General features: G+C 56.8%; 1 protein-coding gene across 3 annotated transcripts; it reads right to left on the reverse strand.

Moving 5' to 3' along the window:
- Positions 1-2,388: 2,388 nt before the first annotated feature.
- On the reverse strand, positions 2,389-14,724 carry ANXA6 (annexin A6). 3 transcript variants are annotated; one of them, XM_042881658.1, is made up of 26 exons: positions 14,623-14,724; positions 12,400-12,447; positions 10,569-10,653; positions 10,192-10,286; positions 9,961-10,074; positions 9,784-9,874; positions 9,627-9,706; positions 9,483-9,539; positions 9,272-9,365; positions 8,933-9,028; positions 8,728-8,786; positions 8,385-8,507; positions 8,130-8,188; positions 7,785-7,863; positions 6,956-7,037; positions 6,639-6,733; positions 6,334-6,447; positions 6,147-6,237; positions 5,760-5,839; positions 5,558-5,611; positions 4,334-4,351; positions 3,938-4,034; positions 3,460-3,555; positions 3,250-3,308; positions 2,847-2,969; positions 2,389-2,743 (listed from the first exon to the last, which is right to left on the reverse strand). In XM_042881658.1, exons 2-26 carry the CDS (start codon positions 12,415-12,417, stop codon positions 2,684-2,686), a joined length of 2,019 nt encoding a protein of 672 aa, XP_042737592.1. In that variant the 5' UTR covers positions 12,418-12,447; positions 14,623-14,724; the 3' UTR covers positions 2,389-2,683. The 3 variants fall into 3 exon arrangements, with proteins under 3 accessions (XP_042737592.1, XP_042737590.1, XP_042737591.1); XM_042881656.1 differs by lacking the exon at positions 14,623-14,724 and adding an exon at positions 12,598-12,618; XM_042881657.1 differs by lacking the exon at positions 4,334-4,351 and having other exon boundaries at positions 14,623-14,705.
- Between the last annotated feature and the right edge of the window lie 698 nt (positions 14,725-15,422).

Here is a 15,422-nt window from a genome sequence, read left to right on the forward strand (position 1 = left end):
ATGGCTGCAGAGCTGCTTTTCTGGTTCAAACGCACACAAGTGCAAAGAGCTCCCAATATTTGCTTGAGTGCTTTAAGCTTTGAATTATTTGGGATCTCAATTTGCAAGGTCAACAATTCACACAAAGGGGATTTTCCCCTCTTTTGCTCTCCCCAGACTGTGTCTTATCCAGTTGCAATGCCTGAGGAGAAGCAGATGTGTCAACAGTCAGTATGTCCTGGGAAGGCAGCACAAGGCTGGGCTGCGCCTGGAGAGCTGGGGCATTCCCCGGCCTCTTCTCACCATGGGATACAGCATTCAGCAGTATGCACGTGACAGAGCTGTTTCTTCCTCCTTCGACTTGAGAAGGAAAGCCAGGCCCTGGCTGGGTTTCTCCCTGCAGAGGATGGGATGCACTGCAGGAGAGGTGGAAGTGGCTCGCTGAAATTGCAGCGTGAAGTGCTGGGCCAAGAACCAAGACCAGCATCTGTAGGTCGTGCACAGATGTTGTGGCTCCTGGTGGGCTCTTGTAGCTAAGAGGTTGTATGGTGGCTGCAGGAGCTGACTCAGAGGCAGAGGTCCGGTCCCTCAGAATGCAAGCCTGTGGGGTTTTTTGGATGTTGCAACCTGTGAAATCTAGCACTGCTTTGCCTGGAAGTGAGCCCTTGCCTCCAGTGCTGCTGGTCAGTGTGCGGAGCAGATGGGTGCTGGGGTGAGTCCCTGATCCTGGCAGCTGCAAACCTAAGTGTGGGTGGCTGGCGGGGTCCTGCCTCTGGACCGTGCCCTGCTCACAGCTCTCCTGCTTCCTTCCGTTCTCTGTGCCCATCAGTTTGGGCACTGGCAGCAATTTGCTGAGTTCAGTCCTGTTTGCAGCTTTCTCTCAGAGCACAGCCCGCTGTGAGCAGCCCCAGGTGTGCTGCTGGCTGCAGCAATGTGAAGGCTGAATGTTTAAATATCTGATGCTTAAATAGGATATTAATTAGGCTCATGTATTTCCAGCAATTCAAATGTTGCTGACTGCATTCTGTTCCAGCTGCAGCAACAGATGATTCAGATGGATTGCTGCAATGCTGTGTGCAGAAAGCAGGACAAAGGCTTGTTGGCAACAGGAGCTGCCCAGAGATCTCTTCCAAGGGAGGGTGTTCCACTGAGGAGGAAATCCCATCCTGCTCTCCCTCCCTGTCCCCAAACACTGTGTGACTCTGGTATCTCACTGTTTTGGCAGTGGGCGCCAGGGAAATTCCTAACATGGGGAAATGGAATGTGGGGGTCAGGTGGGCTCCCTGGGGGGGTGCTGGCAGTGGCACAGCTTCAGCAGGGCTGGAGGCAGCGCTGAGGCTCATATGTGGTCCTGTGCTGCTCAGAGCCAGGGGCTGATGGAGTGGTTGGTCACAGGTTTATAGCGGTCAGTGGGGTGGAGGCCCATCCCTGCGCATGTATAGGGAAGGCAAGGACTTATAGGGACCTACAGGGAGGAGTTGGACTCAGTGGTCCTTACGGGTTCTTCCCAACTTGGGATGTTCTATGAAATCTCACAGAAGGTGAAATTGTTCAGTGGGGTTGCTCACCCTCGAGAAGAGCATGTTTGTCACCGGGGGTGTTTTACAGGAACACATCAAGAGAACGCTCAGTGCAATAACCCCAAACCAAAGCATGTCAGCTTCCGTGGTTTGCCTCTACATGTTGCTACTGCTTGACCTCAGCTGGGTTTGAAACACTGTAATAATGTTGCGTTATTACTCCTAATGCTGCTTTGATATTTTGAAGGTGAGCCTTTCCTCATCAGGCTGTTCCGAGGAAAATGTGGGTATTTAAGACTTTTTGTTCTGACTTGGAAACAATTGAAAGTGCTGGAATTTCCCACTTTTGGAAATTCCAGTTCTTTCCTCTTGGGAGCTGGGGGAAGTGCAAACATAAACTCTTTGGGGGTGTAGCCTGCATGGCATGTGCATTTCAACTGCTGTTTTGACAACTTGAAAGCACAGGAAGCTGTGTGTGAGGACGGCTGGGTGCCATGGAGCCTGATGTGTATCTCTGGTTTATGAAAGCCCCATCCGCACGAGATCCAGCCCTGACCACAGCACAGAGGGGAACAGCACAGAACCTGCCAGGGGCTTTCAGAGGTATGGGAAGAGCTTTCAGAAGCTCTGGGTGACATCCATGCACTGCTGCCAGCCCCAGAGCGGTTAACAGCCTTTTGATGATAAGGGTGTGAGGCACCAGTTGCTTAAAATGGTGGTGGATGTCCCGTCCCTGGAGACACCCAAGGTCAGGCTGGATGGGGCTCCGAGCTCCTGATTGAGCTGTATGTGTCCCTGTTCATTGCAGGGAAGTCAGACCAGATAGCTTTTAAGGGTCCCTTCCAACTCAAACAATTCTATGAACAAATGGACAGGTCTCACCCCAACGTCAGCAACAGTAAGGTTTTATTCATGAGATTTAAAACCACCTTTCTGATATGGATAAATTCCTGGGCTAGTGGCACATTTGTGTATGCATTTGCACTGAGGCAGACAGTAATCCCCCCCATGGAGTTCCCTCCCCATGTGCCCCCCTCCCGCAATGCGGTGCTGCTCTCCGGTGCGAAACGAGCTGTGCTCCGCAGGACCCCCGCGTCCCCCAAAGCCCCCGAAGCTGCGGTGACATCCAGGCGGTGGGTGTGCACGTGCTGGCTCAGACACGACGTCGAGGCTGGCCTGGCCTGCTAGTCATCCCCCCCACACAGGGCCAGCAGAGCATTGCGATAGTCACCGGAGGTGTCCTTCTGCAAGAGGACATCTGGCTCAGTGCTCTCTGCCCCCAGATCTTCAGATTATGGCTTGGCCAGAAAAAGTACTGAGTCAAGTGGGGTGCCCCCCTCCCCTTACCTCGATCATATGGTACAGAGATTTGTCAAACAGGTCTATGAACTCGTCCCGGATGTTGAGCAAGTCGATCTCGCTCCGGGAAATCATGATCCGAGTGAGGGTCCTCTCATCTGTGCCAGCACCCTGTGGAGGGGAATTTGAACAAATAAACCCAGAAAGAGGGGCACGGGAGCCTCTCAGCATATCCAGCACAGCCCAAGTTGGAGGTCACCACTTAGGCATATGCAGGGCTCATTGCTGGCATGACACCAGCTTCCTGTGTCTCTGCTAATCCAGAACTGGTATGAGCTCAGTCCTGCTCCCTTGGGGATGGCTGGAGGCCAAGCCCCATTGCTACAATGGGATGAAATCAGAGTCCCAGAGGGTCCCATAGCCCTGTTCCCTTAGGAGAGCCCATCTGTACCTTCATGGACTTGTAGAGCTTGTCAGCAAAGAAGGCTGGCTTGTTCTTCACGCTCCGCACTGCAACACAGAGGGGAGAGAAACTGAGTGCAGGCATAGCCCCATAGGATGCCCTGTAGATGTCCCAACCCCACGCCGTGCTGTGAGCCCCCCTGCCCCAAAGCAGGGAGGACGCAGGCAAAGGGGCTGCTGCCTGGTGCCCTGCACTGACCGATGGCCACAAAGGCGTCTCTCACATCTCCTGACATCCGCTTCCTGATGGCGTGCTCCACGTCGTGGTTGGTCATTTTGACAAACTCCTGGAAAACTTGGGATGGGGAGAGGAAAGATCAGCACCAAGCACTTGTCCCAGCCCCAGGAGACCCAAGCCTCAAATATGGAGGTTTCTGGACAGCATGGGACAAGCTTGGGTGACCCCAACTGACCACCCCAATTGGGGTCTATGCTATCTCCTCCCACTGCCTCCTCCCCATCACTGCTGGAGACATGGGGCCACCCACCGATCAGAGCACTTGTGCCACAGGCAGGATCCAGCACAGGATGACAAAATCATAATCACAGTATCATTAAGGTTGGAAAAGACCACCAAGGTCATCGAGTCCAACCACTGACTCATCACTACTGTGCCCACTAAACCATGTCCCTCAGTGTCACATCTCCCCCAGCAGGGAGGAGCAGGGCAGTCCTACCTCTGCGGAGGTGCGGGTAGCTGCGGGTGCAGAGGATGCTGAGGAAGCGGGTCTCCAGGGAGTCACTGGAGTCATTGCTGGCAACGTCAGCAAGTTTCTACGGGAGGAGGAGAGAGCGAGGGAAGAGATGGCAGTCAGCTCTTCATACATGTGAAGGTTCCCAGCTGCACAACCACGCATTATGTCTGACAAAAAGTGATGTTCTCCAGTTTTTATGAAAAAGATGGAATGCTTGTCATTAGAGTTATTCTTTCCATCTTTTGAGGTGGATGACCGATAGTGCACAGGGAACTCAGAGCTGCCAGACACAGGAACCCTCAGCCCCAGCCCTGCACCCGTGGACTGCAGCTCTCAGAAATATGCACAAGGCTGAGGAGCAATAGGGCAGGCACTCACCAGGGTCTCAGCAACAACCTGGTGGAGAGAAAGAGAGAGACAGGAAGACAACAGGATCAGAAGGTGCTGCACAACCTTTCGCTTTCCTCTGACGATGTGAGGGAAGTCTATCAAAAGCCCACAAAACGACCTGTCCCCTGCTTCCCCAGGGCTGATCTGATCGCAGAATCCCCCATCTCCTCCTCCAGTTCAGTCCCAGGCTAATGGGGACTGAGGGAATGGGACAGAGCTGGGGCTGGATTTGAGCAACCCAGATCTGGAGCACACCGGCCACCGCTGCTTTGCAGCAGAACACCACCCGGCGCCGGGACAGCTGCAGTCCAGCTGCAATCCCTGTGCTCGTCATCCCTGGCTCTCTCTTTCTCTGCAGCAGCACCAGCAGCAGCACTAGCGCATGCAGAAGCGAAGCAGCCGCTCCCTCTGCTGGCAGCAGCTCGACTGTCCCCATGCTTATGGCATGCACTGGGGCAGGGATGCTAGGCTGGGGAGAGGTGGCCCCTTGCTCTGTGGCCCAAGGAGCGATGCTTGCCCCAGAAAGGGGCCCCTCCCCATCCTTCACCACATGCCAAATGAAGTCAAAGGGAAGAAAAGGAGGGGAAGAGCCCAGCGCCATCCTGCTGCAGAATGGGGAGGCAGCCCGAGGGAGCAGGATATGGCTGCAGTGCAGGACCTGCAGCCACCAAGCTCTCCATCACCTTTGGAGAAGTCTCGACCTGAAAGAACAGGACCCCAGGCGATGGGCCCAGCACCCCAATTCTGCTCTCTCAGCCCTCCCCATCTGGTCTTGACTCATCATCACCCAGTGAAGACCAGGGGATGGTTTGGGGCAGCATCCTGAGCACTGGTGAGGTGCAAAGCAGCATAAGCTTCAGTGCTTCCCCATGCACAAGGCAAAGAGGTGAGTGCCTCCTGCAGGCCAGCCCAAAGCTGCTTTTGAAGCTGAAGATCCGTGTTTCAGTACTGCTGTGTGCTGTGGAACCCCAAAGCAGCCACTCTTCACAAGAACAGTGCAGCTTTGGCTGGGTGCTCCCTGGGGCTGCTATGTGTGCATGGAGCAGCATCACCCAGCGCATCAGGCAGGGCTGCAGAAATCAGTCCTGAGAGCTGACATCCTTTCACTTGCCATTTCTCCCTGCAGCTTGCAGAGACCCAACCCCAGCACCATGTGTTGCCCTGAGGATGCAGTGCCCTTGATCCTATACAAACAGCTTGTAAGCTTCTCACCTTGGCATCTTCATGCGCCTGTGTGAGGTTCTCCGGTCCCTCATCACGATTGCCCTGTGGGTCAGTGCAAAAATCATGGAGATTTGGGGAAGAAATCTGGGAAAGTCCCAGGTGAGGGGAGGACAGACAGGGCACTCCCAGCCCACAGCCACATCCCCACAACCTGCAGCAGGACCATGCCTCACATGAGAGCTATCCATACCAGAGCCAAGGAGACGAGGATCCTCTTGAAGTGCCCCGATGTGTCAGAGCTCAGGTCGTCCTCCAAGCTCTTGTGGTAGGCTGAGGGCAAGGGGACAGCTGAGCTCTGCCAGCCACCAGCACCCACTGTCCCCGTGACCCACCCGTGGGGTCTCTTTGTGCCTCCAGATGCCTCTATGCCTGGAGGTGGGGACCAGCCCAGCAGCTGTGATGTCTTTCTGCTGGGAACACAGAGCTGCCTGCTTTAAACCAGAGGGCTCTGGGGCAGAAGGGGCTGTGGATTTAACCTGGCTCTTGCTGCTCTTGTTCCATAAGGAGAAGGGGGCTCGGGTGGAAGGGAAAGAAATGCATGGCCCTGAGTGCTTCCCACACCCCTCCCATCCCATACCCTGCTGGTATGCCTCGTTGATCGCTGCAATCTCCTGGTTGTTCCGTGTGGCCATGATCTCAATAAGGGTGCTCTCATCTGTGCCAGCGCCCTGCAAGAGAGCATCCCCAGGCCTTCATCCTGTCCATGCAGCAAAACCCGTGCTGTCTGTGCATGCAGAAGCCAATGGCATCACTATGACACCCACCTCCACTGCCTTCCTCAGCTGCTTGGCATCGTACTGCGCCGGTGTCAGCATGAGCCCGAGGATCAGTTTGGCCAGGCTTCCTGATAGCTCTGACTTCAGGTCTGCCAGCAGGTCCTGCAAAAGCAATGGGATGTTTGGTGTGCCAGCTCCTTCTGCAGGGACAGTCCAATGCAGCAGCAGGGAGAAATGTGTGGAGGGAGGCAGCCTGGAAGGCCCCAGCAGGATTTATTGCAGCGAGGAAATGACATTGAGGAGGGAAGGACACTGGCAGAGCAATGGATCAGGACAGGAGAAGCCAGCGGTACCCTGCCATAGTGAGCCTTGTAGGCCTTCAGAATCTGCTGCCTCTGGGCATTGCTCCTCTGTGTGAGCACCTCGATGATGGCCCCTTCATCTGTGCCTGCAATGACAGCAGAGATGCAGGTGAGGGGCTCCAAGGGTCCAATAGAGCCATGCACATTGTCATCCCCTGCAAACTGGTGCATGAGGAGGAGCTTACGTAGCTACAAAGCTCATGCTTTATTGTCCCAGGGCTATTCTGCAGCCCTGCATGGATTTTCTGCCCCGGGATCTGTTGGGGAGCATCTCCCCATGGATTCAGCATGGGGCTGGGTGCACTTACCCAGGCCCTTCATTGCCTTCCGCAGCACCTGCGCATCACCATCATCATTGAAGTTGCCCACGGGCTGCACGGTTCCTCGCAGCTGTGGAGATACAGAGTGTGTGGATTTGCCCGTAGGCAGCAGGGTGGGAGGAAGGAAGGATGGAGGGAGGGACAGTGCCACCCAGCAAGCCCAAGCCAAAGCAGGTGGTGGGTTAGTGCGAGCACCTGGAGCTGGGTGAGGATGTCCCCAATACCATCACCCCTTCCATCTGAGGGTAAACCATAGCCAGGCAGCAGAGAGAGGGGAGCAGGTGGCAGGCAGCCCTATGTCTTGGTGTGCTGCTTTTTGCCATCCCCTAGCACTGAGACCTCATCAGCTGAGAGCCAGGACAGGGGCACAGAAAGAAATCATGCCCAGTGTCCTTACACAACTCCCAGCACAGCACCGGGGCTCCCAGCCCTCTGAGCATCTCTCTGCCCGCCCTAAAGCACTGTGTCTTAGGTACCTCCAGCCACATGCAGGTCCCACCAACTGTGCCCTGGGTACCCTTGCTCTGGGGTGAGTGCCCCGGGGCAGTGCGGGCTGCATCACACAGACATGCAGGAGCTGCTGCCTCAGTGAGAGAGGCTTCTGAAAGACAGGTTAGTGGGGACAGGACTGGCTAGCCCTGCACAGTTACGCTGATCTGACATTGTGCCCCAAAATCAGAGAGACAAGAATTGAAAGAAGGCACACAGCAAGAGGTAGAGAGGGGACACGAGTTGTGCCCCGTGACAGAAGGGAGCAGGCGGTTCCCAAGCTGGCGGTGAGCAGAGGAGGCTGGGGGCAGGGGCTGAGGGTGCTGACCTCCACTTTGGCCACCGCGCTAAGCTCCCACATCCGATAGGCCACCTGCGCTGCCTCGGGGAAGAACTCACCTGCAGCACTGCAATGGGATGGCAAGGACAGGCAGACAGTGAGTTGCACCCTGCCCTGCAGCCACCCCGTCCTGCACATCCCCAGGGTTCCACAGCCACCATGTGCTGGGCATGGGGCAAGTGGAAGGGACTGTGGCATCAGTGGTGGGAGTGTTAAGCGGACCACAAGGTCACCAGACCCAGCTGGGTACTCCGCAGGGAACCAAACCATAGGTTTGTACCCAGCCCCAGAGGGACAAGGATGGATGGAAAAGGGGGTTGCAGGTGTTCTTACTCATCATCCCCTCCGCACAGCTTCAGCAGCGCCTTCTTGTACTCTCCAGAGGTGTCCTCCTGGAAGGATGGACAGAGATGGATGATGGTGCATGGCAGGGTTGCACTATGGTCACAGGAAGGTGCCGTAGGAATGGCACAGGGAGAAGGGCTCCCTGAGCTGTCCCCTCGAGCTGGAGCCCTGGTGCCTGGGCTGCCCCACGCTCAGCACTGGGAGGGAGGCAGCACTGGGAGAGCAGGACTCCCCAGCCCTCACCTTTATCATGTTGTGGAGAGATTTGTCATACTTGGTCCTGAACACCTCCCGGATGTCCAGCATGTCAATCTCGCTGCGTGACACCATGATGCGGATCAGCGTGTTATCCCTTGTGCCCAACCCCTGCAATGGAGCATCCCTTGTGTCAAGCCCTGGAACTGCAAACCCATTCACACTGGGAAGGATGCTTGGATTTGGGGCTCTCTATTGGGTTTCCCTCAATCCCAAGTCTGGTGAGTCCTTTGTAGGGAAGAGCTGAGGTCCCAGGACACAAGTCCTGGCTTCACAGCCACTCATTGGCATGGTGAGGGGAGATTTCCTTGGGCTGGGGCAATGTACCTACCTTCATGGCCTTGTAGAGCCTTTCAGCAAAATACTCTGCTGTGCTTCTGATGCACTTCACTGCAGGGGAAATGGATAAAGTGAAGGGGGGGACGATGGCAGCCTGCCCTGCACAGTCACCCCCCTGACCCCACTGGTGCTTGTGCTGCACCATGCAGCCCCAGCAATGCCAGTGATGGTTTCACCACCCAACTGCACCACCGTACCTACTGCCAGCATCAGCTTCTCGAAGTCACCGGAGAGCTCTCCCCGGATGCTCCTCTCGATTGGCTTCCCTGAAATCTTCAGGTACTCATCAAAGACTGCGTTATGAGAGTAGAGTGTTGGATGCTGAGCCTTTTTGGGGCTACCAGGAGTGGAACAGCACCCCTTTAGGGTATAAACCACTCTGTGGGTATGGTGTTCCAGTGGCTTGGACATCCCTATCCCTCCTGTGGGTCAGCCTAGTCCTTTCTGGAGCATGCAGTGTGCCCCAGAAGAAGTCAGGCCCCATGGTCCATGCAGGTGGCCTTGGGAGGAGGTGCCCAAGCCCTGCAGGTGCTCACCCATACGGAGGTGCTGCTTGCTCCGCCGGCCCAGGATGTAGATGAACTGAGCCTCATCAGTGCCCCACTTCAGCTCACCAGCTTCCAGCAGGTCCTTATGGAATGGGGAAGGGGCAGAGAGCCTGAATCAGAGTGCTACTTGCACGCTTTGCAGCCCCAGGTCTGGCTCATCCCGATGCCACCCTACTCAGATGCCACCCGTGAGCCTCACCTTAGCATCCTGCTCCACCAAGTCCTCGCTCACCACATCGTCCTCCTCCCTGGCGCCCTGTGGGATGGCCATGGGCTCAGCCCTGCTGGGTGAAGCACTCACTGCTGGCCGAGGCTGGACAGACAGACAGACAGACAGTCATACCTGAAGCAGGACAACAAGCATCTTCTTGAAGTGGCCCGATGTGTCCCCAACGATGTCAGCCTCCAGGTCTCTCTCGTATGCTAGTGAAAGATGGAAAATTCAGTGCTGGGGAAGCTGAGATCCCCTTAGTTCTCCCCTGCCCTTCCCCAGCCCTCACCGTCCTTGTAGGCAGCCACCAGGTCGTGGATCTCCTGGTTGGTGCGGGAGGCGAGGATCTCAATGAGGCACTTCTCATCCGTGCCGACGCCCTTCGAGCACAGACACACAGCCCTGTGAGCAGCAGGGAGAGCCGAGGGCATCCCCAGAGGGCTCCCAGAGCCCAATCAGCCCTTACTGCAATGGCATCTTTGATCTCCTTGGCATCGCTATAAGCCGGAGGCCGCATCAAGCTTACAATCAGCCGCTCAAACTTGCCCGTCAGCTCGTACTTGAGGTCTGCAATGAGGTCCTGGGGGAGGACAAGGAGAAGGAGGAAGGGGCTGAGATGCCTTTGGCCGCGCAGCATCCCCTGAGGGTGCAGGATGCAGCATTTGGGGTGCGGATCAGGGCACATTTCTGCTGTTACCTTTCCATATTGGGACTTGTAGGCTTGGCAGATCTCTACACGCTGCTTGTTGCTGCGGGATGTGATGAGGTCAAGGATGGCATCCTTGTCACTGCCTGTGGGGAAAGTCAGGTGGCTGTGTCTGACCCCATGGCTGGGTCCCACCCCACTTTGGGCTCACCATCACCATCCCACCATGCCCAAAGCTGCTGCTGGCTCAGGGAGGGAGCAGAAGCAGAACTGTGGAGAGGAAGGGGAGAGGGGGAGCCAGGAGCAATCCTGGCATGCTGCTGAACTAAGCAGCTGGAAGGGTTGCGATGCGGGGCACCCAGCATGCAGTTGGCAACTAAAGGACATCAGGGTGGTCCTGGGGTGACAGCCTCGAGGAGCATCCATACCAAATCCCTTCATGGCATTGTACAAGGCGTCTGCATCCTGGCTGGCATTGAAGCCTGGGAAGTCCTTCACCGAGCCCCTGTAAACCTGGGAGGGAGGAAGCAAGGAGATGCAAGGGGAGGGCAGCCCGTGACCTGTGCTTCAGAGGGGGGGAAGAGGAACTGAAGGCTGAGGGGCAGCAGAATGAGGCTGGCTCCTGCCTGGGGCTGAGAGAGCTGAGCTCAGCCTCAAACCCAAACACTGTTCTTCTTTCCAATTGTTTCCTTTCCTGTTTGCTCTCCTTGCTGCATAAATTGTTTGTGTCTCATGTCCCTGCAGACTGACCTTCCCACTTGTATTTTGCTGGCACTGCTCTCTGTTTGCCCAAGGTTAAGCAGAATGCAGCCCTCCCTGACCCAGGTGTTTGTTAGTAGTCCTGTTGGCTCTCCTGGGGGCAGCTCAGAGGGTTTGGGTAGCTGAAAGAGGAAGCTCCTGCAAGACCCCTGAATGCAGGGACCCCCGCAAAGCAGCAGGGCTTCAGGGAATTAGCAGTGCAAACCCAAAGCAAACAAAAGGAAGTCATTTTCTCTGCCTCCTGTTGTGAGCAGGGAAACCCTCAGGATGCTGAGGATGCCTGAGCTCTTCAGGGGGTCCAAGCAATGAGGCAGGGACTGGAAAGAGCAGGGGTTGGGGTTTCTGTCCCCAGGTTAACTTTGCCCAGGGTCAGTCATCCCAGCAGAGCCTGGGGTCAGACCCCGCATTTTGTCAGCACAAGCCTGGGATGGAAGCAGATCTGAAACTGACACAACGCTGTGGTATAAGGAACTGGACACATCTCTGCTGTGGGAAGAGCTGAGCAGTAGAACTCCTTTAGCAGTTTCATACGGGAAAGGGAGTCGGGCTGGGGACCAGAGCTTGCAGAGAGGAGACACTGTCCTCAAGGGAGGCGTGCAGGCATGGGTGCAGATCGTGTTGCAGCTGATTCATCCGAGAGCTGCATTTAGCCCCACTTCCCGGCAGCTCCAGACCCTCCTGCTGCCAGCACACACATGGCATTGACAAGAAGAGGCAGGGAAAGGGAGGTGCCCAGAGGCAGCAAGAAGGGACAAGGGTGGCTGAAGGGTGCTGGGATCTCATGGGTGGGTGACACAGAGCTGGCAGCCAAGGCCAGCTGCAGTGCTGTGTGGTGGGAATCAGGGAAACTGAGGCAGGACGTAGGTGCATCACCTCCTGCTTCCCACAGGACCCCAAAGAGGTGCAGAACATTGCTGGGGAGGGAAGCAGCATCCATCCCGCTGTGCCTTCCCACCCCTCCAAGCCCTCCGTCCCCCTGCTCCAGCAGCTCAGGGCCCCCCACCTCCCCTCCTCCAGCCTCTGACTCATCTCAGAGCTAAAAATAAGCCAGGCTGGGACTGGTGGGGCGGAGGCAAAATTCCCAGCGTGTCTCCGCTCCCACCCTCAGCAGCTGCTTGGGCTCTGGACCACCGATGCTCACCCGTGCTGTGCCTCAGTTCCCCACTCAGAGGCAACCACTAAGTGAGATGCTGTGGTTTGCTGGACTTGAGGCAATAATGGTGTGTTTTCTAAAGGCAATGGCAAGCAGCAGGGCAGTCAGCCACTTCTCTCCCCCATCCCACTGTGGTCTCAAAGGGATTTTTGCCCCTAGCCTGCCCCTAGTTCCCCCCGCCAGCATTACCCCCATCTGCTGGTGTTGCCTGGGGAGACCAGAATGTGCACAGACCGCACACCACATCCCCACACCACATGGCTGCTATCCCAGCCCTGGAGGCAACACTCCCATGGCCTCCCAGAACCCATCCCACCCAAGCACCCCATAGAATGCAGTCACTATACCTTTCCTTTGGGCGCCATGGGAATCGCAGGGATGAGGACACAGAGGAGCTGCAGGAGGGAGCAGAAAAACAGATGTGAGCCAAAACATCCCCTGGTACCCTGCAACCATCTATCAGAACAGACAGCTGGGTGTTCCCTGTCCCCTCCACGGCACTGTAGGGTGACCATGGAGGGATCACAGCTGAGCTCCTTTGGCACCTGGCAGCAAGATGGGAGCAGTGCAGATGATGTGTGCCTGCTCAGTTTCCTGCTGCTGCAGAAAAGAACCCATGAGGGGAAGAAAGTGCTGAATATGTGGAAATGGGCTGAGCATCCTCTTTGGGGAGCATGCTCTGGCACTGATCCCACCTCCTTGCCATGCCCCATGATGCTCCTGTGCTGCTGGGCTGTGACCGTGCATCCCAATGGCCCTGAAGGCACCCTGGCTTCAGGGATGCCTAGGGAATCCCTGCTGCCATATGGGACCAGGCAGCACCTGGGTTTCTGCACACCAAATCAGCACTGCCATCAGCTCAGTACACAGAGCGGAGCTCCGGAAACCTAGATGGGTTTCTGGGGTTTCCAGGGTAACAAGTAGGCTGTTTTCTAACAACCATCACCATTTATAGCTGCAGTCTGTCTCAATGTAAACCTTCCCCACCCCCATGGAGAAAGTCCCCAGGCAATTCTGAGAAAGCTGTTGGAGGGAGAGGAACAGCTGGAAAATGGAGGGCGGCCCTGCAGGAGTCCCTGAGCGCCATCTGAGCCTTTGGCCCCAGCGCCGTCCCCATCACGCTCTGCCAGTGCCGGCCTCCCTCTGCTACACATTGCACAGGAGCACAAGGCACAGCTGGGCCCCTCTGGGCTTCCAGCCGGGCAGCAAGCAGGGGGAAAGCACACAAATTCACCCAGCTTCACCCCATGTCTTTGCGAGGGCAGACAGCAGAGGAGGGTGAGGCCCTGCCCGTGCTGCAGGGCACCTTCTGGCACTGAGCATTTCCGCAAGCATCCTTGCCAGGGCAGGAAGTCTTGCAGAAAAGCTGAGCTGCTGCCTTCTCTTTTCAGCTCTGGGAGAGCCTCAGCATTGCAGCAGGGCTGCAGTGCACCAGATGGGTGCCATGGATCCCAGCCCTCGGCCCGTGCATGCTTCCAATGCCTCTCAAGACCCTCTGTGTCGCAGGGGATGTGGGCTTCATCCTCTCTAGCCACAGAGGAAGCCCTGCAGCACAGTGCTCCCTCCCTCTCTGCATGCAGCAGCCAGGCTGAGTCCGCCCCATTCATCACAGCAGTGAGTGCCCTGCCACACCCAGTGCCTGCAGTGTGCCTGCTGTCCTTCATAGCAGAGCTCACCATGGGGCTGAGACATCTGTGTAGACCCAGAGAATGGATCCAACTCTTCCCCAGGTGACTGAAGCCCCATGCAGCCCCCAGCCTAACCTTATGGAGAGCTCTGTGCCCCTGGGCCGAAAGTGGCCCTAAATGATGCACACACACCATCCGTCCTATCTGCATCAACCCTTCTTTGCTTGCAAGCCCTTGCCAAAATCCTGGTGCAGATGGCCGGATCCTGCCCTGGCCCACACCATGGCTCTGTCACTGCAGCACGGCAGAGGCTGTGGCACACCCAGAACTTCTCACCCTGCCCCAGGGAGGAAAAAGAGCTCCAAGGGGTTGGAAATGTTGCAGATGTGCCCCCCACCAAGGAAAGGGGGGCAGGGGGGTCCCCGAGGTCCCCTGCCATACCCTAGTGCCAAAAGTCCCCTGCGCTAAAGTGCATTTCAGGCGTTTCCCTGCACAAAACCTCACTGTTAGTAAAAGAAATGGGATTTCCCTCCGTGGATGGCAGGTGTGGGTGTCCCAGGGCACGGTGATGGCTGTGCAGCTTAGAGCGCATAAAGCCACATCGCCACTGCCGGACACACCCATGGCCCTGGCCCCGCAGCAACGTCTGTGCCTTAAAAGTGCCTCTAAACCCCTCCATCCCCACAGCAGCGCAGCCCCGGCTTTTGTTAGAAATCAATGGCTTTGCAAATAAAGTTTAAAAAAAGAAGAAAAAAAAAGGGAAAAAAAGAAAAGAAAAGAAAAGAAAAGAAAAAGAAAGGGCTGGTTGCCAGCAACCCCTCAGCCCCCCTCTGCTTGCATCCCTCACCCCTCACCATCGCTTCCCCCTCCCTCCCCTCTCCCCTCGCACTGCACCGCGGTGCCTTTGCTTTGCACGCCCCTTGCACGGCAGCTCACACTTACCAGCACGGCCGAGGCCTGTTGGGTAGCGGAGCAGCCAGGCGCGCTGCTGGCGTACTGGTGGCCGTGCGCCCGTCCTTGCAGCTGTTCCTTCCCTCCTAACAACGTCACTGCTGCCGGCCCCAATCCCCGCCCGCCGTGGCTACGGGGTCAGAGCTGCGCTCCCACCCTCCCCATACCAAACCCCGTGATTTTGGATGAGTACAGTGTGACCCGATGCCGCCCGTCCCTGTCAGGGCTTGGGGATGGTAGTAGGAAACCCCAGTGTTGGGTGAGGCTGTGGGGCTGCAGGGGGACCGCGGGGATAATGTTTCAGCTGCAGAAATTTCGTTGCTGCCACTCTCCAGGGTAACACCGGGGTGCCCCACTGCCCGCTCCTTCTGCCGGACATCTCCACCTGCGCAGAGCTTGCAGCATCCATCCCTGATGCCCTCTGCCAAAGCCAAGGGAGGCTTTTCCCCCCTTCTGTTAAGGAGAAGGTGCTGAGCAAGCTGCAAGATGCTGATCTGGATGCTGCAGGCATACGTGAGGCAGGAGCTGGGTGCTGCAGGGAGAGCTGCTCGGCCCCCCTGCAAACCCAGAGCAAAGACTTTGCAGCAAAGCCATGGGTGCAGTTGCAGGCTGAGCATCTGCACGGTGCTCCTTTTCTGCAGCCCCCCATTGCACCAAGGTGAGCCCCTGCTCCCCGCCAGCACCTTTCCCCAACCAGCACAGGGCTACAGTGATGTCCCTGCTGTGACAGCAGCACGAGGAAAGCTGGGCCACTTTGGGATGTGTGGTGCTGACACCTAACCCCTGGCATC

The sequence above is a fragment of the Lagopus leucura genome, unplaced genomic scaffold (genome assembly GCF_019238085.1).
Source record: "Lagopus leucura isolate 7727_CA_CO unplaced genomic scaffold, USGS_WTPT01 Super-Scaffold_100030, whole genome shotgun sequence".
Lineage (NCBI taxonomy): Eukaryota > Metazoa > Chordata > Aves > Galliformes > Phasianidae > Lagopus > Lagopus leucura.

What these genes read in the sequence shown, in the direction of transcription:
- ANXA6 (XM_042881658.1), bottom strand. An exon ending in TGGTGGAGCAGGATGCTAAG is followed by an intron (nt 9,366 to 9,482) that starts GTGAGGCTCACG and finishes CCATTCCATAAG; the next exon opens with GACCTGCTGGAAGCTGGTGA. An exon ending in CAAGCAGCACCTCCGTATGG is followed by an intron (nt 9,029 to 9,271) that starts GTGAGCACCTGC and finishes CTCATAACGCAG; the next exon opens with TCTTTGATGAGTACCTGAAG.